Below are 25130 nucleotides of genomic sequence, written 5' to 3'. Positions count from 1 at the left end.
ATTTTGTTACCGCCCTCCCGCCCTCCCAGGGCAAGACGGTTGTTTTGACCGTGGTGGACCGGTTCTCGAAGGCGGCTCATTTTATTCCTTGCCTAAATTACCATCTGCCAAGGAGACAGCGGTAACTGTCGTGGATCACGTCTTTCGCTTACATGGCCTGCCGATGGACGTAGTTTCTGACAGGGGGCCCCAATTTGTGTCCAAGTTTTGGCAAGAGTTTTGTAGGTTACTGGGAGCGAGTGTCAGCCTGTCTTCAGGGTTTCATCCCCAGAGCAACGGTCAAACGGAGAGGGCCAACCAAGATTTGGAGAGAGTGTTGCGATGTTTGGTTTCTAAGAATCCCTCTTCCTGTAGTCAACAACTCTCTATGGTTGAGTACGCTCACAATTCGTTGCCAGTGGCAGCCACGGGTCTCTCTCCGTTTGAGTGTAGTTTAGGTTACCAGCCACCTATCTTTCCCAGTACGGAGTCCGAGGTCACTGTTCCCTTCGCTCACGCTTTCATCCAGAGGTGCCGTCACGCATGGAGCAGAGCCCGTGAGACTCTTCTCCGGGTGGGGGTGCGCACCAAGGCTAAGGCCGATCGCCACCGGTCGAAGCCTCCGGTATACGTCGTTGGCCAAAGAGTGTGGCTTTCTACTAAGAACATTCCACTCCAATCCGTTTCGAACAAGCTTGCCCCCAAATTTATCGGCCCGTTCAAAGTCACCAGGATCATTAGTCCGGTGGCGGTCCGGCTCAAGCTTCCTCCGGCGTATAGGAGAATTCATCCTACCTTTCATGTGTCTAAAATAAAACCTGTGTTTCAGGCACGCATTAACCCGCCGATCCCGGTTCCCCCGCCGCCACGACTTGTTGATGGGGAACCCACCTTTTCTGTCAATCGTATTTTGGACTCTAGAAGGAGGGGACGCGGATTCCAGTACCTGGTGGACTGGGAGGGTTACGGCCCGGAGGAGAGAAGTTGGGTACCTGCTAGGGACATTCTGGATCACTCCCTTATCGATGATTTCAATCGACAGGTAAATTCGCCTGGGAACGCCAAGAGGCGTTCCTAGGGGGGGGGGGGGGGGGTGGTATTGTCACGGTTCATGAATCCACTTGCCTCCTTCTCTCTTTCTCTTTCTCTCTCTCTCTCTCTCCCGTGTTTGTGTGGGCGTGGTTCCCAATCTCGGCCTGATTGTCTGCGCCAGCTGGAATCACTTATCTTCCCTTTATATGTTCTGTAACCAGTGTTTCTTGTTGTCAGATCGTTGTTACTTCCCTGAGGTTGTGTCGTGTGTCCGTGCTCATCTCTCGCCGCCCTTGTGTGGATTATCTGCTGTGCTCCTTCCTACCCATCCGGACACACTCCCCTGGATTTCTCAGCACGCTATCATCGGAAGATGCGCCCTAGTCCCTGGGTCGGATTCCGTCTGAGTACAGTCTATCTGTCCTGTTGCTGCTGTAAACTGTATTCATTAAACCATCGTTGCTTGCATCTTGCATCCGCCTCTGTATTGTCACACTAAGACTTTCCATAGTGATGTTGTAGAGCTTGACTCTTTTCTCAGCCCAACAACAACGATGAATTCCCATAACGCCAGGGAGAAAATGGCTGCAGGGCTGTATTCCTGGGGTGTTATCCCAGGTGATCCCTTCAATTTGTAAACAAAATGTGGCGGACTCCATAATCCACATCATTTACAGAAGTGATAATTAAAGAATTAAATGTAACTTGTGAATACAATAGAAAGCACACCTGTGCTCTAAGCAGAGAGAACAGGGGCACTTAAGCTTAAGAATCATATCTAGATAGTCACAAATACTAAACGTTCCAAACCAAACCTAAAGCATGGTCAATGTCATTTTCAGGAGTTTAGAGGTCAGGGTTCCTTAGTTTTCAGTCCCTGGGGTTTCAGTCTGGTTGATCGGTCAGAGATTAGAGGTCAGGGTCACGGTTAGAGGTCACAATTAGGCTTCCTTAGTTCCGTTTACCTCACCAGGTTGTCAGCCTGGTCGATTCATCGGGGCTAGGGTCATAGAAGTCAGAGTAAGAGGTCAGGGGTCATAGGTTAATTGTTTCTCACCGGGTTGTCAGTCTGGTTGATGCCGATGAGGAAGACGAGCTCGGAGAAGAAGAGTGCGGCCACCAGGTTCCTGTGGATGCTGTGGAGGTTAGAGCGTAGCTTCCTGAGTAGAGCCAGCAGGATGAAGGTGAGGAGCAGGGCTACCAGGGAGGCTGACACCGTGGTGTAGGTCACAATTTTAAGGGGTAACACGTCACCATGCTGGGGAGAGGGGAGGGGAAGAGAAAGGAGGGAGAGACGTGTATTACATTGTTATAGAACTAGCTCAAATAAAGATCATAATCAAACTCGGTAGCAGCAAAGAGTGAGAGGACATTAACTACCCACCCTGCCCATAGCAATATAATGACAACAATATTTAGAGTTATGTACAGTGTATCTCTATGAGCCTACCTCTCTCTTGGAGATGTCCATGAGCACAGCGAAGCTGCTCATGTGGTCACACTGACAGCTGATGTGTGTGTTGTTCCTGTTCAGCAGCTCACATCCCTTAGACGACCAGCCTCCCGTACCACCAATCCTACACACACACACACACACACACACACACACACCACACACAAGATAATAAATACCATGTAAAGAGTGTGTGTGTGTGTGTGTGTGCGTATGTAGTACTCACGCGATGGAGTGATTCCAGAACACACACACAGGTTTGGTCCTCTCCTCTGTCTCCAGTAGTGTGTACTCCAGTGTGATGGGGGGGTCAAGGGGAGAGGGGAGGGGCGAACCCTCACTGTACACCAACGCGCTCACTATGGGGGTGTTGATCACTGGACGGTTGGGCAGCCTGCTCACACACACAACACATACATATGAGCAAGCATGAACGGGCATCCTCATTTTGATAACTTTTGAAGTACTGTTTACGCACGTATGACCACAAACACTCCTTTTAGGGAGTTCCCAAAATATACATTCTCAGCTGTTTGTGGCCACTTGGCGACCGGCCAAATAGTGCTTTACGAGCCCTTCTAGTACCAGTGTAGCAGCTATCATATACACACACAGCGCTAAATATTATGACATACCAACCAAACTGTTCCACATTTAACTCCGCCTTAGACGTGTATGTTTCATTTGTAATGATATGTTTTAGTCATGTATAGAGTTTTGAGTGGTCTAAATGTATACAGTGAAAGATTCAGACAGCATGGCAATGATATGTGAGACAAACACCCACAGTATGCCAGGGCAATAATCGCACCTAAAGTAAACAACGGTTTGTGCCAACGCAGTTGCCATATCTGTTGCCACGCGTGAGTAATTTATGACATACGTTATGTCTTTATTATGATGGCTAGATTAGCTACATGGAAATTGATAAAGGCAGTGTCTGGTTATGTCAGATTTTATGAAAGATTGAAGTAAAGTGTGGTAAAATGTAGTAAAGTGCTGGTCACCTGAGGCTCCTACGGTCCGGGTCGTATCTCTCAGGGAGGAGCTGACCCAACGACCTGAACACTATCACCACGGCAACAGGCAGGGGGGCGGCGGGCTCGACATGGCGGCGTCTCTTATTGGATAGGGTGTGATACTCTTCAGGGGCGTCGGTCTTAGAGGGCTCGGCGCTGGGGCTGGGTTCGACTACTAGAGAGTGAGAGTAAGAGAGAGTATATTGTATATTATCTACCTCACTTGCTTTGCCAATAAAGCCCTTGAATTGAATTGAGAGAGTTGGAACACCTATTAAAGTCATTGCTACATAGTAGATTGGGACCCACTGATGCATTAAAACAAAGATAAATGATATAAAGAATAATAGTAAAAAGCTTTGGAGCACCTTAAATTAAATTTGGGGCAAAAAGACGAACTCGGCTCCATCATTCACTGAATCAGCTGGCTCATTCATCACAAAACCCACTAATATTGCCAACTACTTTAATGTTTTTTCATTGGTATGATTAGCAAATGTAGGCATGACATGCCAACAACTATTTCTGAACCTACACATCCATGTATAGCTGACCAAATTATGAAAGACAAGCATTGTCATTTTGAAATCTGTAAAGAGGCTCAAAGTAGAGGAGAGATTGACGTCATCACTACTTGTTTTTGTAAGAAGTGTTGACATGTTGAATGCACCGAGCTGTCTGTTTAAACTACTAGCACACAGCTCAGACACCCATGCATACCCCACAAGACACGCCACAAGAGGTCTCTTCACAATCCCCAGAACAGACTATGGGAGGCACAGTACTACATAGAGCCATGACTACATGGAACTCTATTCCACATCGAGTAACTCAAGCAAGCAGTAAAAATACAGATTGAAAAACGGGGATTGTGACGAGGCACACACACACACACATGATATCATACACACACACACACATGATATCATACATACACACATGATATCATACACACACACACACATGATATCATACATACACACATGATATCATACACACACACACACACACACAATATCATACATACACACATGATATCATACACACACACGATATCATACATACACACATGATATCATACACACATGATATTATACATACACACATGATATCATACACACACACACACATGATATCATACATACACACATGATATCATACACACACACATGATATCATACACACACACACACACATGATATCATACACACACACCCACACATGATATCATACATACACCCACACATGATATCATACACACACACACACATGATATCATACACACACACACACACATGATATCATACACACACACACACATTATATCATACACACACACACACACACACACACACATGCTATCATACACACACACACACACACATGCTATCATACACACACACACACATGATATCATACACACACACACACACACACACATTATATCATACACACACACACACACACACATGCTATCATACACACACACACACACACATGATATCATACATACACCCACACATGATATCATACATACACACACACATGATATCATACACACACACACATGATATCATACATACACACACACACACATGATATCATACATACACACACATGATATCATACACACACACACACACATGATATCATACACACACACACGTGATATCATACATACACACACACATGATATCATACATACACACACACACATGATATCATACATACATACACACACACATAAATCATACATACACACACACATGATATCATACATACACACACACATAAAATCATACATACACACACATGATATCAAGCTTGACTACAGGCACTGGATCTGTTAAATTGGTAGGTCACCCACAAATCCGAAAGGTTATGATGGATTACAGCCCAAACGAGTTTGTACGAGTTTGTGCAGTACTCCATATCCAGCGGTAGTGTGAGCAGACGACTGTACCTTTGTTGGGGAACTCCTGGGGCCTAGTGTTGAACTGTGGGAAATGGACAGAGGACGTGAGGTCTTTGGGGTAGTACTCCTGGATCTCATGGAAGCGAGGGAATGAGGCCTGCCCAGGGACAGACGTGTCCAGGTAATCAACGACAATGACTAAGGAGAGAGAAAGAACTACACATCAAGACCAGCTCATTATCAAATAAAGGTGACATTTTATAATTGCACTGAATGGAAGTAAAACTTGACTGCAGTTTACCCAGAGCCGAATTATCAATGGACGATTTGTTCAAATTCTGTGTTAGGGAGTTAGGAATCTGCTCATAGACTCTCTGAAATCCTCTCTTCATTGGTCTGTAAATGTGTCTTCACTCACTCATATTGTCAGTGACGATGGTGAATGGTATGAGGTAGGTCTTCCTCATGTTCCGTGCCAGGGTGTTGGTGTAATCCTCAAAGTGGCGCAGCAGGTGGGCGGTTCCCCCCTCAGAGCGCTGGATCTGCTCCCAGTGGTCTCTGGTGCCAGGGTCTAGGATGGCACTGCCCGCTCTCACGAGGTTCTGAAGGGTTTAACAATAGCAGGACGGTCTGACAGTAAGTCACTTTGAATATGGGCACAGCTCAAACTCTGTCACTCCTGCCTAATTAATTTTAAGTCCTGGAGTAGCAGATGTTACCTGCTCACATAGGCCTATATAAGATAGGTGACCTAAAACATTCACAACCTAAAGAGAAATGCCATAATAAAATGTGGAGATATAAAATAGCTCAGATTTTTATAGATTAGTGTTTGTATTGCAGGTTGACGTTTATTGTCATGAATCTTTCCCCGCAACGAGAACTGAGCAGTTTCCGCTAGATAGGCCAGCTGCAAAGTCAAAATTGTCTATATCGTAAAAAAAACGGCTTAATTTAAGGTTAGGGTTAGGCATTAGGGTCAGCAGTGTGGTAAATGTTATGTTTAAAATCTCATTATAGCACTTTGTGGCTGTGCCAGCTAGTAACCACTCTGCAGAGCTGCCTCCAGGACATGAGTCATCTAAATCAAATCCAACCTGTGTTCACATTGGCCAGATCAGCTTCCCCTGTCAGTGGAACTGGGAGAGAGCCAGTGGAGGGCAGTATATTCCTCCAGTCTTCCCAGTGTAACTGAGCCCACCCAGTAGGCTACTCCTGAATAATGCACCTAATGCCCTGCTGTCTGACACAACAGACAACTAGCGCATGGTCCCTGAGAGAAATACTGTGCATACAAAAACTAATCTTTATAAAAAATATAAAAAATACATTGCAATTAGACTGTTTGCAATCAGCATACTTGCAATGTTGTATTCAAAGATTTCAAAAACAACAAACTCTGACCTCGTTGAACTCTGCGTCCCTCGTGGCGGTGAGATCGAAGCCTGTCTGCTGACTCTCGTACTGGAGGACCCTGGTCAGCAGCTGAAACGCTGTCTTCACATCGTTGCCGTAGTAACTGTCCGTGTGGTTGGTGGCGTTGTGGAGCAGGCGGACGATCGCTTTGGAGCGCTCGCCATCCATCCGGGACTCATTACGATGCATCTCCTCATTCTGGAGGGACGAAGGGGAAGAGAAGGAGGTCAAGAATACAGACAGATACTGGAGACAGTTACAACTATATGGACTGTCTGTGGTAGGTTGGTACTAATAAATGAATCCTAACCAGGGGTGAAAGTAGATTGAATTTCTTACCGATACGCGACACCCAAGCACACGCACCTATTCGTTTCATACATGATCTCTGTGGGCCTAGTAGCCTAGGCCAAGTCAAGATTTGTCATATCACTTTTAACATGCAATACATTTTAACAGGCAGCGCGTGGGCTTTAAGTTTGAGGAAGCACATTTCCACCATAAACATGCACTTTTGTCATAAAATATTCCATGCATCCTCGCATTTGCAGACTTATGTAAGACGACCTACTTTTCCTAATGTGATGATTAGATTGGATAGTCATAATGTAGGCTTATAATATAACTCAATCACCGGTTGCAAAAAAAAAGACTTCAGCGCAGCACGTTAGTGGCGTAGAGTAGGCCTCGGCTACAAGCTATAGGCCTATCACATGTATTTCTTGTTGGCCTTTTATAAACACATATCATGCAATTGTACTACACTTCATAAGACTGGAGACGTTAACAGAAACAGTTTTAATAGGACAAAAATGACAGGGTAGCCTACTTTGCTGCCATTTTACAAACAGCTCGAAAAAACAACGTTGCCAGATCCATACAATCGGCCTATGAAAAGGGGGTGACACAAATACAACATGACGTCCATCTAACCTGGAGAGGAGGAAAGGATTGTCCAAAAACCAACAAAAGTGGTATTGACGCAATGATAAAGACAGTGAATATGCACACTCACCGGAGACGTGGCCGATGTTCTCCGCTAGTGCCAATAAGATAGGCTACTGTTCGCTCAATTAAGTTGAGGCCTACTAAAAGACAGATTGGAGTCTTTTCATTGTCATCTCTGTACAGCAATAGCCATTTGCTTTCCAAACAGGCTTTCCACGATTGTATTTTTAAATCTTACGATATGCCTGGCTGCGTCTCTCTGCTTTTCACTGACAGTCACAACTCAACATTCTATCTATTTGGTATTCGCCGAGTGCGCTGTCTAATTGCGGGCCCTTGCCAGTGTTGGCCATGTGATTTAAGACAATCCACTGCAACAACAAAACAAAGAAGCTAATCATCCTCTGTGGCCAAATCATGCTTTCTGGTGTAGTAGCACATTTTGAAAGATTTGATTTATTTATGTATAGACAGAAGTAAGCTAAATAGGATTTTTTTAATTGGCAATTTAATTCAATTTACTTTAGGGAAAGCTTAGCTTCCCCTAGCCTTATGGACACGCCGTCTATGCCTTTTAATGTGGCATAAACACAACCAGTCATGATGTTTTCATCTGATTGTCAAAAGATCACGTAAAAAAATACACACCTGTAGGCTACCCACGCACGTTCATCCACTCACAAAATAATTCCAGCATCCAAACCCCTACAGTGCACTGTGGACCCACAATTTGATGAATGGAAAGAGACATCTGTTATAAAACACCCACTTGTAATGTACTGACATTCTGCGATTGTCATGAGGCCTACACTTGTAGCCCGAATGGATGTCCACTGTTATTAACGCGTGCTTTGATCTCAGCCACTCATCTGCACTGCTCGGTCTCAGTCACTAATTTGTGCCTTGTCCTCGCTCGTCTTGACCATTCATCTCCGCTTTGGCAAAAATGCAAGTGCTCTCGTTGAACCACAATGCAATTTGGAGCAATTTGCACATTTTCCATGTGGCTGACACTCAGTAATGTTAAATAAGGGTGTTACTTGTGATAGGCTGACTTTTGACCAATATGGCGTAACCCCACAATTTATTTTGCTGGGATGCGTACCGGCTTACTTTCACCACTGAACTCTAGATTCGCATAAGTGACTCCAAATTGTGTATAATCTTTCAGTGGGAGATTTTCAAGTTAAGAAAGAGTTCTGCATATGCAGATCTGTAGTTAAAATAGGTCTCTGTATGAGTGAACTTGGACTGGATAAGAGGAGCACACCCACCATCTTCATGAGCTGGGAGAAGGAGACTGTGGTACAGTTGAAGAGTTCAGGAGGCAGCCAGCCCTTTTCATCATTGCAATGGCGGATAGCAGTTCCTACAGTTCGAAAAGAAACAAGTTCATTGTTAGCTATAGTCACAGTAAGAATAGAAAAAACAAAAAGGAATATTGGCGTGTGAAAGAGTTCAACCGGTCTCTTCCTAGCACCAGGTGGCTCTCTACACATGGGTGAAAATGGGGAGTTACTTCATATAATAAATTAGTTAAAAGCACAATCTAAATGCCAACGTCATTACCATTAATTCCAAACAATCATTAAACAGAGAAAAGACTTTAGGGTTAGAACTGACAGTTGGTTGATGTGAGCCAAGGCGAGTCACCCAATTAACAGCCCAAGAGAGTCCTGCAGGGCAACAATGGGTTTCCGTGGTGACAAGAGTAACTAAGGGGGTAACTAGGGAGGTTACTGTGGTTTAATGGGAGAAGGTCAGTGATGTTACGTCTTGGCCCTGCCCATATTGTCTCTACTGCTAAGGCTCTATGTGGAGCAGGAGACCTAACCCAAGCGTGCGCACGCGCGGAACACACACACACACGGTTCTGCAGTATTATGAATGTGTCTCCAAGCAGACGTTGCCAAGTCTTCTACACAATACCTTGTGTTTGTCTCTGTCTCTGGCTGCTGGCCTCCAGAGACAGAGTTTCTTTAACACCATTGGCCAAAGACAAATCTCAAAAGGCCCTGATAGACCAATGAGATGGCCTCGTTAGTGTGCTGCGTTAATGAGTTCCCTCGACAATAGAGAGGTGTTAGGGACAGCAGAAGGCCTTGAACTAAGGGACTCCACAGTACATACCCTCCATTCTCCATCCATACAATCTTTATTATGAATTAAATACTTTGAAGCATTTGATATCTGTATGAATTGAGCTTTCTATTATTGTGACTGTACCTGCTATGCTAAGAGCTGTGTTGAGTGCAGAGGAACTCACCGATAGATCCTTTGGGACAGTTCATGGCTGCAGGACGGCCAAACTTGGTCTTAGGCCACCAGATCCCTTGATCGAAGGCCTTGGGACAGCCCTCGTACACCACTGAGAGATGAGAGGGGACAGATGGCACATGGTTAGAAGTGGTCCCTATAATCCCTAACCACTGACACAGGGTCAGATGTGTTGAGATCCCCTAATGGTTCTGGTTGGTAGTGAGGCTTGTGTAATCTGATCCTAGATGGTTAGGAACAACTTCTGCCTTGAGCGTCAAGGGCTGCCTTGGGCTCTATTTCACATATCTAACACGCCCAAGAAACACGACTGCTAACGACTCTTACGAGTCTTTCAAAACAGCCAAACAGGCCAGCAATTATATCAATAATTCTACAGAGTGGTTACACAATGTTAATAAATTATTCACATGATTTCTAATTTCGTAGCCTAATCCTAAACAAAACCTGGTTAAGACTTGTATGTGTGTTGTTATGGCTTTCTAAGTAATGCAGTCTGATCATGTGCTGTACTGTATACACACCCAAGTGCTTATATCCTAAAAAGTGACCATGATTTTAACTCTTTGAAGACCTTTTATAGAGTAAGCCACAAGGTTGGGTTGAAGCACTTAGGTGACAGATACGGTATGGGGACTGTGGTTCTTTACTGAAGCTAGAGTGGGATCTAAAAGAGGGAAGGCCTTGTAACCAGACTATAGGGAGGCAGAGGTTCTGTTCAAATACTCTGAAGATTAATCCTTCCTTCCTCCAGTCCTTGGCGTTATAACTGATCTGACATGTCTGCATAAGAGGAATCATTGCTTTCATGAATCCAAATTGAGTGAGATCAATGATTACATCACGGAAGGGACGGACAGAAGAAAGGATGCAATTTTCAAAGTATTCAAAAAGACAGAATGCCCTCACAGGCTCTCAAGGTCACATTTAAGAGTAACAAACATTTGCACGTGCATCATTTCCTTCCACATACCTTCGCAACCGGTGGCGGTGACCTCGGCGAAGGGGTTGTCACAGCGGTTACACTGTTGCCCAATGACCCCGGCCTTACAGGGGCACTGTCCGGTGTGTGTGTCACAAGTACGGGAGTGGGCCCCTAGAGGGAAGCACTCACAGGGGTAGCAGGTGTCCTCATCCTTGGGCCGGTAGTAGTTATCCTGGGGAGAGAGAAGACAGGGTTAGTTTACTAAAGCCTACAACACGCAGTGTTATCTACCAGCCCATTGTTTAAGAATGGTTGGTTGATTTGGGACCTATTGGTGAGTTGTGGCCAATTCCTACTAGGTTTGTCATAGCTTACAATTGGGGGGCTTCAAGAGGAAAGATAGTTTGATTCAAAAGGCATAGCCTGTGAGAAGAGTACCTGTGATTATCTTCTTACCTTGCACCGACACTCTCCACTGGTCTTGTTACAGTCAGGGTTGAATCCTTTGCTGATGTCACAGCTGCAAGGGCCACACATGGGGTTCCCCCACCAGCCCCGAGGACACGGCTTCTCAACCCTGACACATCACACAATAACAACGCATTTAGTTGCCTTCAGCACATAATGAATGGAAATAAAATGGCAGGAAAAAAAGTACCAGAAAAAAGGAGACTGCATTTATCCTTACATCACATACCTGCTATATAACGGTATCACTTAACAACAAACATGCATTCAACTGCATCATGAATCTAGCATAAATGTTCTATCCCTTGGAAGAGACACACAACACAGTGAGTGAGTCAAACACTCTTTCTCCAACACTTTCATGTCTCTGAGCTAATGGAGAGGTAAGATAGTGGGTTATGATAGGGGCAGGGTAGTCAGTAGCAGAGTATCTGTGCAGGTGGAGACCAAACACCTATGGAGGAGCACTGAAGCATGAGGTGGTCCCACAGCCTGCCTTAGACAGGAAATTATGTGTGACATATGGGTCAAAGATCAGTGGGTAAAGAATTGACATGCAATCTACCACCCAGAGGAATAGTCAGGAGTACGTTGCTAGCTACTGTTACATAACTACAGTCCTACAGGAGCCAGTTATGGGCAGAACCTAATATAGCCAAAGCTGGCCTGAGGCTTGGCTTACCGTTATATATATATGGCCAAAAACACACATACACTCACACAAACGCCCACTACAGACCCCGTTTGCATTTAAACCATACACAACCACACACATAGACACATGTTACAAGACCCAGTTAATGTCTAGAACAACACACAGTGGTTTCATCTAACCCTCTGGCTCCTGCCTCTGACACTCACACCAGATTCCTGCTCTGATCAAAGGCAGATCTGGGACCAGTTTTGGAAGAATAAAAATCCCCCAGAGAGCTCAGATCACAGGTCTGGGAAAAGCCACAGCTAGGGTTCATTACCAGCAGGCTTACGTCAGGTGCCGGAGAAGGACTGTTTTGAGTTAAGGCCAGTAAAAGTAGAGCCTGTTGCCAGTCAGATGAACGGTGAGGCGCATATTTGTGAAAGACAGAGAGGAAGGTAAGGGAGCAGAGGTTGATTAGGCTAACATGAAAACAATTACATTTACATTTAAGTCATTTAGCAGACGCTCTTATCCAGAGCGACTTACAAATTGGTGCGTTCACCTTAAGACATCCAGTGGAACAGCCACTTTACAATAGTGCATCTAAATCTTTTAAGGGGGGGGGGGTGAGAAGGATTACTTTATCCTATCCTAGGTATTCCTGAAAGAGGTGGGGTTTCAGGTGTCTCCGGAAGGTGGTGATTGACTCCGCTGTCCTGGCGTCGTGAGGGAGTTTGTTCCACCATTGGGGGGCCAGAGCAGCGAACAGTTTTGACTGGGCTGCGCGGGAACTGTACTTCAACAATCAGATGTTGCGTTGATTTTGGAGGCATGTGAATGTGTGTTTCCCCTGCACTGTGGAGCCAAACCAGGGCACACACATACCCACACGTGCACACACTTACACAGGCACTTGCACAAAGCGGCCAGGTCTTACTTGTTTTCGCAGTACTGTCCGTAGTAGTTCTGTCCACACTCGCAGGTGTAGCCATGGGAGGAGCTAGGCTTGCGGACGCAGGTGGACACGTGCTCGCAGGGGTTGAGGTGACACGCATCAACGCACTCCCTCCCAAAGTACCCTGGGAAAGGACACAGGTCACAGAGAGAAGAGAGAGACATCTGGTCAGCAGGTCTTCAACAACATTGCAGAACTATACACAGTTATATAATGGAACAAAAACTCAGTCAAAGCTGGAGACTACAAAACAGCATTCCTATGGTGAACATTTTTCAGAACAAGTGAATGGTGTGACGAGATGCAGACACAGGTGTGTGTGTGTACACTGTGTGTGCTGACAGCATGTGCATGTGTGTAACCTGGGTCACAGACGCAGGTGTGTGTGTGTCTACTACAGTGTGTGTGTGTGTGTGTGTGTGTGTGTGTGTGCGCGCGCCCCTTACGTGCGCATGGGTGTGTGTTACCTGGGTCACAGACGCAGGTGTGTGTGCTCCAGTCGTCGCTGCAGTGGCTGTTCTCAGGGCAGATGTTAGAGTCACAGGGGTCAGCCAGGTCACAGCCGTTCTCTACACGAATCTTAAAGCCCTGCAGCATGTTCACGTTGACCACGTTGGTGGATGTCTCGCCCATGCGCGCACCCTGTGGGAAAGAAAACATGCCCTCTCCATTAGGTCCCAGAGAATCGCAGGTACACACTCTCATCGCACGCTCTGCCCACAGCCCCTAGGTATTAGATAAAGACAGGTAGGTATATACATACAGTGAGCTACAGTACTTGATGTTGTGGAGAATAATGTCATCCAGACGTGGTTTACTGTTAAAACGTACCTGTATGCATCCGGTGAAGCCATCGTGGACGTGGTTCCCCTCTCCTGGTAATCCTCCCAGATACAGAGCCCTCAGCCTCAGACCTGGCAGCTCGTTGCCTATCTCCACAGACCTCTGGAGACACGCAGACACACACAGAGTGTAAGATTTGCTGCGTGTGTGTGTTTGTATCTGTGCCTGTATGTGTATGTCTCAGTACCTCGTACAGCCCGTAGTCCAGTGACACCAGGGCCATGTATTTGATGTCCTTGCCGTCTTTGACGCTCTTCAGCTCCACAAGGACATGGTGCCACTCCCCATCGTTCACCCGGACTTGAGGGAAGCCCAGCACCGCTACCCGCTCAGATCCCAGAAACACCTCAAACCTCACGTACTGATCACTTATCTGAGGGGAGGGTGGGGAGAGCAAGAGAGAGAGATAGAAAGACGATTACTACACACAGGTAGTCTACTGAACTTCAATCAACCATATAACACACCTTACCTTCTTGCTCCGTTGTTGTTCTTGTGCGTGTACAATAACTCACCAGTAAATTGATAGTAGAGTCTCCAGCGTTAGCCCGCATCAGTGTGCCAGTGCCTTGCCTCGTCCGGAACATCAGGCCCATGTACCAGGGCACAGCGATGGTGACGTCGAGGTCACTCCACGACACCAGGGCCTGGCTGTCAAAGTGCTGCGGGGACGGCATCACTAGAGGAGGAGAATAATACAAAATCAGAATCGCATAATCTATTCAATAATCATTGCTATTAAGGCAAATCACGTGTTATACACATCACATGCTAAGTAGGGCTGGGAATTGCCAGGGACCTCACGATAAGATATTATCATGATACTTAGATGCCGATACAATATGTATTGTGATTCTCAAAATCTATATGTATTGCGATTCGATACTGCGATTTTATTGCGATTTGATGTTCCAAATATATTATTCACTGTATGTCTGTCTACAGAGAGACACAAGAGAACATGAGAAAAGGAGTTCTGATTAGTCATGGAACTAAAAGTGCTGAAAGCATCTTAGCTCACAGTTTAAAAAGAAGATGGAGAACAAGCTATAGGATGAAAAATACCGGTGTTTTGGCGACTGGCGACTAGGGCTAGCCAGCAAACAAAGACAAAAACATTTGTATTTTTACCTGGAGTCAAAGTATCGATACAATATCGTCCAAAAACAATATCTCGATATGTAACTGTATTCATTCCCCTCCCATCATTAATGCTTAGTATGTCAGACTTACAGATTGCATCTTGTATTTTTGTATTCTTCCAGGGAGAATAATTACAGTAGCTAATCCACCTCACCATGTCTAATTCAGCTATAAGACATCATTACTGTCAAAAACCTTGTACCATACAGGACACTAATCCTTCTTTGACAAACAAGCCCACAGTATAACACATCAGACATGCTGTAGTCAGTCAGTCAGTCATTCAGTGTAACACATCACACTCCAGAGCACCCACTAGCCCTGCAGCCAAACAGACATGCTGTAGTCAGTCAGTCAGCCATTCAGTCAGTCAGTATAACAGTTGTATGTCTGTCAGCATAGCACTAGGCTGTTCCCTATGAGACAACTGAAGCGCTAAGCTCTCTCGATCTCCCTCTTCTCCGCAGGGCACATATTTCTACTGAGGCACAGTGTACACACACACACACACACACTCTCAAAAGATGCATGGGGACTAGCTCCTGAACCATCTGTGTCTCTCCAACTTTTTTTTCACACGATACATTGCTCATTTGCAGTCCCTGGAAAGAGACAAAAGATGTACATGAGGCATAAAGAACAACATCAGAGATAGTCTGGAGTTGGATTCCTTCGAGATACAGTTCAGAAGAGAGTGGAGAGCAGAGGAAAACCACCAGCTCACACGAAACCTTCACACTAACCTAAACACACTCACAGTTTGATGTGCAACTAAACCACATCATAAACTCAGAAAAAAAATAAACGTCCTCTCACTGTCAACTGCGTTTATTTTCAGCAAACTTAACATGTGTAAATATTTGCATGAACATAACAATATTCAACAACTGAGACATAAACTGAACAAGTTCCAGACATGTGACTAACAGAAATGGAATAATGTCCCAAAATCAAAAGTAACAGTCAGTATCTGGTGTGGCCACCAGCTGCATTAAGTACTGCAGTGCATCTCCTCCTCATGGACTGCACCAGATTTGCCAGTTCTTGCTGTGAGATGTTACCCCACTCTTCCACCAAGGCACCTGCAAGTTCCTGGACATTTCTGGGGAATGGGAATGGCCCTAGCCCTCCGATCCAACAGGTCCCAGACGTGCTCAATGGGATTGAGATCCGGGCTCTTCACTGGCCATGGCAGAACACTGACATTCCTGTCTTGCAGGAAATCACGCACAGAACGAGCAATATGGCTGGTGGCATTGTCATGCTGGAGGGTCATGTCAGGATGAGCCAGCAAGAAGGGTACCACATGAGGGCGGAGGATGTCTTCCCTGTAACGCACAGCATTGAGATTTCCTGCAATGACAACAAGCTCAGTCCGATGATGCTGTGATATACCGCCCTAGACCTTAATTAACCTCTTGAGACTCTAGGGGCAGTATTTCATTATTGGATAAAAAAACGTGCCCGTTTTAAGCTCAATATTTTGTCACGAAAAGATGCTTGACTATGCATATAATTGGCAGCTTTGGAAAGAAAACACTCTGACGTTTCCAAAACGGCAAATATATTATCTGTGAGTGCCACAGAACTCATGCTACAGGCGAAACCAAGATGAAACCTCACACAGGAAATGAGCAGAATTTTTGAGGCTGTTTTCCATTGTCTCCTTATATGGCTGTGAATGTGCCATGAACGAGCCTAAGCTTTCTGCCGTTTGCCCAAGGTGTCTGCAGCATTGTGACGTATTTGTAGGCATATCATTGGAAGATTGGCCATAAGAGACTACATCGCTCTGGATAAGAGCGTCTGCTAAATGACTTAAATGTAAATGTAAATGTACATTTGCCAGGGGTCCGCCCGGTGTCCTTTGTCTAAATTGGTGCGTAATCTTCAACTGGAGGCATTTTCCATTGAGATTCAGAGGAGAACGCACACTTCCACGAACGATATATCACCGAAGAGATATGTGAAAAACACGTTGAGGATTGATTCTAAACAACGTTTACCATGTTTCAGTCGATATTATGGAGTTAATTTGGAAAAAAGTTTGGCGTTTTGACGAATTGGTAGCCAAACATGATGCAGAAAACGGACCGATTTCTCCTGCACAAATAATCTTTCAGGAAAAACTGAACATTTGCTATCTAACTGAGAGTCCCCTCATTGAAAACATCCGAAGTTCTTCAAATGTAAATGATTTTATTTGAATGGTTTTCTGTTTTTTGTGAAAATGTTGCCTGCTGAATGCTAACGCTAAATGCTAACGCTAGCTATCAATAGCTATCAATACTGTTACACAAATGCTTGTTTTGCTATGGTTGAGAAGCATATTTTTGAAAATCTGAGATGACAGTGTTGTTAACAAAAGGCTAAGCTTGAGAGCTAGCATATTGATTTCATTTCATTTGCGATTTTCATGAATAATTAACGTTGTGTTATGCTAATGAGCTTGCAGATAGATTTACACAATCCTGGATACAGGTTTTTTTCTTAGCTAAACGTGACGCACAAAATGGAGCGATTTCTCCTAAACAAATAATCTTTCAGGAAAAACTGAACATTTGCTATCTAACTGAGAGTCTCCTCATTGAAAACATCAGAAGTTCTTCAAAGGTAAATTATTTTATTTGAATGGTTTTCTGGTTTTTGTGAAAATGTTGCCTGCTGAATGCTAACGCTAAATGCTATGCTAACACTAAATGCTGTTACACAAATGCTTGTTTTGCTATGGTTGAGAAGCATATTTTTGAAAATCTGAGATGACAGTGTTGTTAACAAAAGGCTAAGCTTGAGAGCTAGCATATTTATTTCATTTCATTTGCGATTTTCATGAATAGTTAACGTTGCGTTATGGTAATGAGCTTGAGGCTGTATTCACGTTCCCGGATCCGGGATGGCTCGACGCAAGAAGTTAACGGACCCTCCACCTCCAAATCGATCCCGCTCCAGAGTACAGGCCTTGGTGTAACGCTCATTCCTTCGACGATAAACACAAATTCGACCATCACCCCTGGTGAGACAAAACCGCGACTCGTCAGTGAAGAGCACTTTTTGCCAGTCCTGTCTGGTCCAGCAATGGTGGGTTTGTGCCCATAGGTGACGTTTTTGCCAGTGATGTCTGGTGAGGACCTGCCTTACAACAGGCCTACAAGCCCTCAGTCCAGCTTCTCTCAGTATATTGCTGACAGTCTGAGCACTGATGGAGGGATTGTAGTGTAACTCGGGCAGTTGTTGTTGCCATCCTGTACCTGTCCCGCAGGTGTGATGTTGGAATGTACCGATCCTGTGCAGGTGCTGTTACACGTGGTCTGCCACTGTGAGGATGATCAGCTGTCGGTTGTATCTCCCTGTAGCGCTGTCTTAGGCATCTCTCAATACGGACATTGCAATTTATTGCCCTGGCCACATCTGCAGTCCTCATGCCTCCTTGCAGCATGCCTAAGGCACGTTCACGCAGATGAGCAGGGAACCTGGGCATCTTTATTCAGTAGAAAGGTCTCTTTAGTGTCCTACGTTTTCATAACTGTGACCTTAATTGCCTACCGTCGGTAAGCTGTTAGTGTCTTAACAACCGTTCCACAGGTGCATGTTCATTAATTGTTTATGGTTCATTGAACAAGCATGGGAAACAGTGTTTAAACCCTTTACAATGAAAGATCTGTGAAGTTATTTGGATTTTTACGAATTACCTCTGAAAGGAGGCTGAGTTTATGAGTTTATGTCCAAACTCACAGAATGCGTCTGGGAAATCCTGAATTATCGACTGTCTCGTCATATTTCTCTTCCTGCGCCTCTACAGTACCACGGATATGCCTATGGTGTCCATTGCTGCTCTAAAAGTGATATGATATCTATGATTCCCGTGCTGTCCGTACCCATGATATAACGTCTATGGTTTCTACTGCCCACACAGCTTGTCAACAAGTAGTGAAGCAGCCAAACCCTCCGTGTTACTTCTGTTCCTAAGTCCAACTACAGATACTCGATCTGCTGCCTGGCATCACTACACAGCTACCTCATCCAACCCAGACTAGGTGGAGATATTTGATCAAATATCAATGTGTGTGTGTTTTATAATTGTTTGGAAGCAGGCCCTAGAGGGTAAATCAAAGCCACCCTCTTACTGTTTTATAACTCAGTAGGAATATTACTCATATTCGTGTAGGAGCATTCAAAATAACAATATTTTTGGCAAGTGTTCTGGTTCTATTGCCCTGGCCTTGGGATAGTTTCCCAAATAAAGAAATTGCTTTTGACATAATGCTGACACACACACGCACACACACTACAGCTTCCCTTGATGACTTTAGATGTCTCTGTGTGCGAGACAGGACAGGCACAGTGTGAGTCACTTAGTTTAACCCTTTCAGAGGAACACACACACACACACACACACCATTTCAGTACCCCGCTCCGGACCACAAAACCAGTAAATCACTGTCATACAAGCATACAAGCGCTATCATTAGGCCTGTTAGACACACACACACCACACCACACCCCACCACACCCCACCCATCATCCATCCCTAGTGGGGGATATGAGCAACAGAACAGTCAGGATCAAAACAGGGCAAGCTATAACAGTGTAACCACACATCATATATCTGTCTATCACACTCCCACACCTGTCCATCAGCACGGGAGTATATAAGACTGCTATGATTGGTACTGTAAATACACACTACAGGAGCGCTGTGGTCTGTTCCATGTAAACACTCTGGCTCAACAACAGTGGGGCAACCACAGGGTCCGTGTGTGTGTGTCCCCGTCCCTTGATCCTGGCACTGATATGTGAGTCAGAGTTGGTCTTTGTCTCATTAGTGAAATAGACAACAGCTCTTTGGGCCATGCTCTAAGTTTCACTATTATACTAACATCTAGCTTCTGCAGAGTACATGTATGAGTCAGTAATGACCAGTCACCTAAGGTTCCTGCTGGATCTCTATCCGCAGATACACTTCCTTCACACACACACACACACACACACACACACACTCACCCTTCTTGATCGCTATCTGAAAAGACACTTCCTTCACAGGAAGCTAAGCCACATTAACTCCAGTGTCCTTCCTCACTTCCTTATGCAATCAACTGTAACACAAACAAGTCCTGCTCACACTGACGCATACAGATGCCGACCCAGATATTCAATATGAGGGACCCTCATTGTAACATGCACGGCTGCAGTCCTTATGCCATCTTGAAACACACACACGTAACAGTATTGCTTCTGTCCCTCTCCTTTCCCCAACCTGGGCTTGAACCAGGGACCGTCTGAACACATTGACAACAGCCACTCCACAAAGCAATGTTACCGATCACTCCACAAAAGCCGTGGCACAGCAAGAGAAACAACTACTTCTAGGTCTCAGAGCAACTGACGTCACCGATTGAACACTACTAGCGTGCACCGCTAACTAGCTAGCCATTTCACATCGGCTACACACACACACACACACACACACCCTCACCTTGTTCGCAGTTCTTGCCCCCGTAGCCCAGAGGACAGTCACAGCTGTAGGTGTTCCACTTGTTGACACACACTCCTCCGTTCTGACACAAATCCTTAGTACAGAAATTGATCTTGGCAGGACAACCTACATGGGTCATGATAGATGTCAATCAGTATCAGTAAACAAACAACACAGCTAACCTGAGTAAAGATGACAAAAATATGTTACCTGATGACAAAGGTTGTTACCTGCAGTGGTTCCGTTGTTAGCGATGAAGCTGGCCATGTCGGTGGGTTTGCTGTCGATGCTCAGGTTCCTCATGCAGCCCACAAAGTCTCTGTTCCTCACAGGGAAGTCCTCGGGCAGGTTGGGAACACCACCCAGCAGCAGCGGTCCTGTCAGGTCTAATGATCTGCAGGGGAGAGTACAGGAAACGGGGTCAGAATGGAGACAAAATGGCACTTAGAGTTCCTCTAATGGTTCTGGATCCAAAATGGCGCCCCAGCCCCCAATGGATTAGGAGCTAAAGATGCACCAACAAAGTGCCAACTGATGGGTAATGGACTTAGGTGAAAACGAAATTCACACACTATATTGAACTCTCTTTCTTTCAAATGAATGCAATGACAGGACCAACGTTCCACAACAGAGTGCCTGGTGACAGACACCAAAGTCTTCCTCAAAGTTTCTTAAGTTTTCTAAAGGGGATTACAGGGTACTGATGGTGTGAGTAGTATGGTTACCCTGCAAAAGGTTATTTGTCACAGGCCTTGTTGACTGAAAGGACAAAGCCACTGTAACCCAGCTAGCTGGCTTGATTCATTCCTCCTTCTGTAACACCACCAACGGCCCAGAAGACTTAGCAGGCAGCAAGGACGCTGGCTAAAGCAGCCACTTAGCTTACACACAAGCCTCTAAACTCACAAAACATCCAACGCCCAGGGTTTAACGTGAACTATTGCGACGCGACACCAATGCATAACGTAAAACATATGATCAATTTGAAAACGGCAAAAGGCCAATGTCATACGGTCTAAAAATGCCACAAAGTACGCGTTGAACGAGTGTCACACAATGTATGCTATTTTGGGCCGGTCCTTTGTAGCGATTGTTGCCTCTCACTTCAGGAGAAGCAGATAGGGTGAGGTCTGAAACGACAAATAGGTAAACAGATAGATAGTGTGTGGGTGCGTCGTAACTTTCACTCCTTTTCGTCAAAGACTTAACCTAAAAGCCTGGGTGTCGGCCTCAGAGTCAAACGGAGCCACGTAATTTAGTGTAGAACAGCTCTGAGCCTAACATAGTGGAGCGACCGGTTCTAAAAGAATGCAGCCTCATTACCCCGTTCCTTTGATGTGTTTTTCTTCTTTTCCTAAATGTGTTCTAGCTCGCTGCCTTGCCTAACATCCCTAATTTGAAAAGGATCTTGGGTTCAGATACAGAAACAATTAGTTGCAGTAGTAAATGTCTGAACGATTAAGTAAAGGTTAAGCCATGTTAGGCTGTGTAAGAGGCCATGTCTGAGATATTCGTCTGACAATTGAGAGCATGTCAATCCTGAGCGATTAAGAGAGAGAAAGGCAAGGTAATGTGGTGTAATGAAGGTGACTGAACATCAGTCCTGCACTTACAACACTGACTCCTATTAGCCTAACACATATTAGCCTCACTGAAGGTAGTGGAATGAACCTGAAGACAGAGGGGGAGAGACAGAGAGAGAGAAGAGAGGGAGAGAGAAGAATGAGAGAGAAAGAGAGAGAGAGAGAGAGAGAGAGAGAGGAGGGAGCGAGTGAACGGAAAACAGAGAGAGAGAAACAGAGAGAGACACTCACTTTTTCTGTCCTGTTTGGGTTCCCTGGGCAGCACAGGAGTAATTGCCGATCTGGTTGCCAAAACGAACTGCCATGGCAATGTCACAGTCGTCCACAGCAACCACAGCCACCTTTTCACCTGAGGGTCCATGGGGGATCCCCAGTCGACCAATGTTGGGCTGAAACACAGAGGTCATAGGTCTGATGATTATTACAGGAATGGTAAAAACAACTAACATCAATAATGGAGGAATGAAGAAGTTGCCCTCCTTTGAAAATCAGTTTTTACTCATTCTTTACTGTTTGAAAACAGTTTGTATTCTAAAGATTTCATGAAACTTAAACAGTAAAAAGCTATTAGGTTAATTTGGTCCTAACGGACACTGATGAGAGCAATTATCCTGATCAAGGTCTCTGGCCTATGAATGTTAATCTGAGAGAAATTAAGATCCGTTTAGAAAATCTGATCCAACTCATTGGTTTTAAACGCAGTGTCAAAGCTCAGGCTGAACATTCATTTGCAGGAATGTATTTCCTCTAACAATAGGAAAGCAGTGGGCTTGTGTGGAAAGACCAGTATTGTCTCACAGTGTATTTACTCCACAGCCTGGCCTGAGACCACAGATTAGTTGATTATCTGTCTCTCTGTCTCCCTGGAAAACAGTAAAGAGGTAAATAGTCTACCCGTACAATAACTCCCGTACAGACCCCAACTCAGATGAACAGTAAAGAACTTGCCCCTACAATAACTAACTACAGATTACAATGCAGAAGACTACAGAGTTTACAGAAGATAGGAAGTCCTGGGTGCTTCAAGATTGGGCTAGAAGAGAGGAAGAGAATGAGAAAGGGAGAACGCGAGAGGAAGAAAAAGTGATAGAGGGGCCGGCAGAGTGTTTACCACTGACAAATAACATTAAAGTAATAGGACAGTGTATGGTAGGGCAGACAGGCTGTGGGAGGAAAGAAATACAGAAATAGAGAGGGAGACTATAGTTAGAAAGAAGTGGAAAGAGAAAAGAAAATGAGAGAAAAACAAGAGAAAGTTGTGAGCTAGACAGAAACAGAGAGCGAGCTCCATTTTGGGTCAGAGCAGTCCCAGGCTGGCACAGTTGCCAGGACACAATATCCTTTAGCAGCACTATCACTACCACTCCTTTAGCCCCACCCCTTTCCACCACTCTCCACACCTCTCCACCTTCAAAACACTTTCACATTTTCCACATAAAGACCTACCTAAACAACAGTGCGCTTCTGACCTCGTTACACTCTCTCCCTACATTACACTCTCATTATCTGTCCCCGTTTCTCTCTTTCTCTCACACGCGCACACACACACACACACACACACACACACACACACACACACACACACACACACACACACACACACACACACAGGGTTTAACAGGGACGGTGTGTGTCTAGCAGTGAGGGTATTTGATCCCTTTCCTGTGGAAGTGTGACAATGGGGAGGATGGGCTGTTGAAAGGCAGGCAGGTGTGGTCCAGCAGCAGAAGCTGGAGCAGGAGCAGGCCATTGTGGGATAGCTCTCAGACAACACACCACCAACTGTGTCTGGACGTTTACAAAGTACAAAAGCTTAATAAAAAGGTAATTCGCACAGGACTGGTCTGAGGATGTAAGTCATTTTAGGTTACTGTTCTTTGCAGTGTAACCTCTATTGAAACCCCTAGATATTCTCTGGCTCATTGAGGGAGAGAGAGAGAGCGAGAGATAGAAAATGAGAGAGAGAGGTAGGAAGTATAGAGCGCGAAAGCTTTGAACTTTTTAAGTAGAGGTAGCGAGCAGAGCAGGCGGCGGCGTTTCTTGAGGTCGAGCCAACTTCTCTTGGTACCACGTACAGCTCAGTACCGCACAATGCCCTGGTCTGCACTCACACTGGGTCAACCTGTAGAGCGTCATAACTCTGGCTGGCCAGGCCTGATTTAAGAGCTGCACTGGGAGCTGGCTGGCTACGCTCCGAAGGCACCACTAGAACTCTCTAACGGTTTGATTTACTATAAGAGCTTGAATAGAGAGCTAAGCACACGGCTCTCTGTCTAATCTCTTTATCAGAGAGCAGAGAGAGGGAAAGTAGTGGCACCATTACTGACAGATGTGCACACGAATGCAAACACACACACACACACACACACACACACACACACACAAACTGCCAAACACAAGAAAATAATTACTTCCTCGCCTTGCCACATAACCATGAGAAAAGATCAATATTCGAGGCCGAGTTACATGCCTGTCAATCCTCAATGCTTCAACATCAAGGAAGATCTGTGCTAAATGAATGAGTGTAAGTGAATGAGAGAAAGGAGGGGCAGTTCTCAGAGTGGATAATGAACATTACCCTCTTAGCTGTGTGTAGGTGAAGTGTCTGCTGAATGACCATAGAAGTCTAGTGGATGTTGTAGTAAATGTTGTAGCCAGCTCCCTATTGACAGGCCAGGCCAGCAGATCAATGGCTCTCAGGGTGAAGTGTCAACGGTATACAGTACTGGCCTCCTAAGCAGACACTCTCACACTCTCTGGTTATGTTCCAAATGGCACCCTATTTAACAGCAATGTAGGGCTCTGGTCAAAGGTAGTGCAGTGCACTACATAGGGAACAGTGTCAGCCTAGTGACACTGTATGATTAATGAGACGAGGGGTGAAGCCACTCCATTGGCACGCAGAGAGGCCCATTAACAGCATGCACACACACACACATGCACACTCAATGAAACCCCACTCCATACTTGGATTGGGACACCAGGCCTCTCTTTACGCATTGGCGGCAACACACACTCAGCGGCAGTGGACTGGAAAAGAGTTGAGTGTGTGTGTGTGTGTGTT

At 45.2% G+C, this 25130-nt stretch overlaps 1 protein-coding gene across 5 annotated transcripts in view; it reads right to left on the bottom strand.

Moving 5' to 3' along the window:
* LOC115133245 (cadherin EGF LAG seven-pass G-type receptor 1-like) overlaps positions 1 to 25130 on the bottom strand; it is a 125980-nt gene that overhangs the window by 12688 nt on the left and 88162 nt on the right. For all 5 annotated transcript variants that reach the window (XM_029666282.2, XM_029666281.2, XM_029666283.2 and 2 more), the window contains 19 exons: positions 22298 to 22455; positions 20714 to 20877; positions 20484 to 20609; positions 14383 to 14546; positions 14055 to 14240; positions 13856 to 13969; positions 13492 to 13666; positions 13007 to 13148; positions 11421 to 11541; positions 11013 to 11196; positions 10029 to 10130; positions 9037 to 9131; positions 6803 to 7012; positions 5817 to 6000; positions 5447 to 5596; positions 3472 to 3658; positions 2691 to 2858; positions 2462 to 2588; positions 2069 to 2269 (listed from right to left, as the gene is read on the bottom strand). In XM_029666282.2, the coding sequence (XP_029522142.2) occupies positions 2069 to 2269; positions 2462 to 2588; positions 2691 to 2858; positions 3472 to 3658; positions 5447 to 5596; positions 5817 to 6000; positions 6803 to 7012; positions 9037 to 9131; positions 10029 to 10130; positions 11013 to 11196; positions 11421 to 11541; positions 13007 to 13148; positions 13492 to 13666; positions 13856 to 13969; positions 14055 to 14240; positions 14383 to 14546; positions 20484 to 20609; positions 20714 to 20877; positions 22298 to 22455 (2958 nt within the window). The remainder of the gene's footprint in view (positions 1 to 2068; positions 2270 to 2461; positions 2589 to 2690; positions 2859 to 3471; positions 3659 to 5446; positions 5597 to 5816; positions 6001 to 6802; positions 7013 to 9036; positions 9132 to 10028; positions 10131 to 11012; positions 11197 to 11420; positions 11542 to 13006; positions 13149 to 13491; positions 13667 to 13855; positions 13970 to 14054; positions 14241 to 14382; positions 14547 to 20483; positions 20610 to 20713; positions 20878 to 22297; positions 22456 to 25130) is intronic.

The sequence above is a fragment of the Oncorhynchus nerka genome, linkage group LG8, assembly GCF_034236695.1.
Source record: "Oncorhynchus nerka isolate Pitt River linkage group LG8, Oner_Uvic_2.0, whole genome shotgun sequence".
Lineage (NCBI taxonomy): Eukaryota > Metazoa > Chordata > Actinopteri > Salmoniformes > Salmonidae > Oncorhynchus > Oncorhynchus nerka.
The sequence above is the reverse complement of the archived record's forward strand: the minus strand, read 5'-3'. Positions and strand labels throughout refer to the sequence as shown.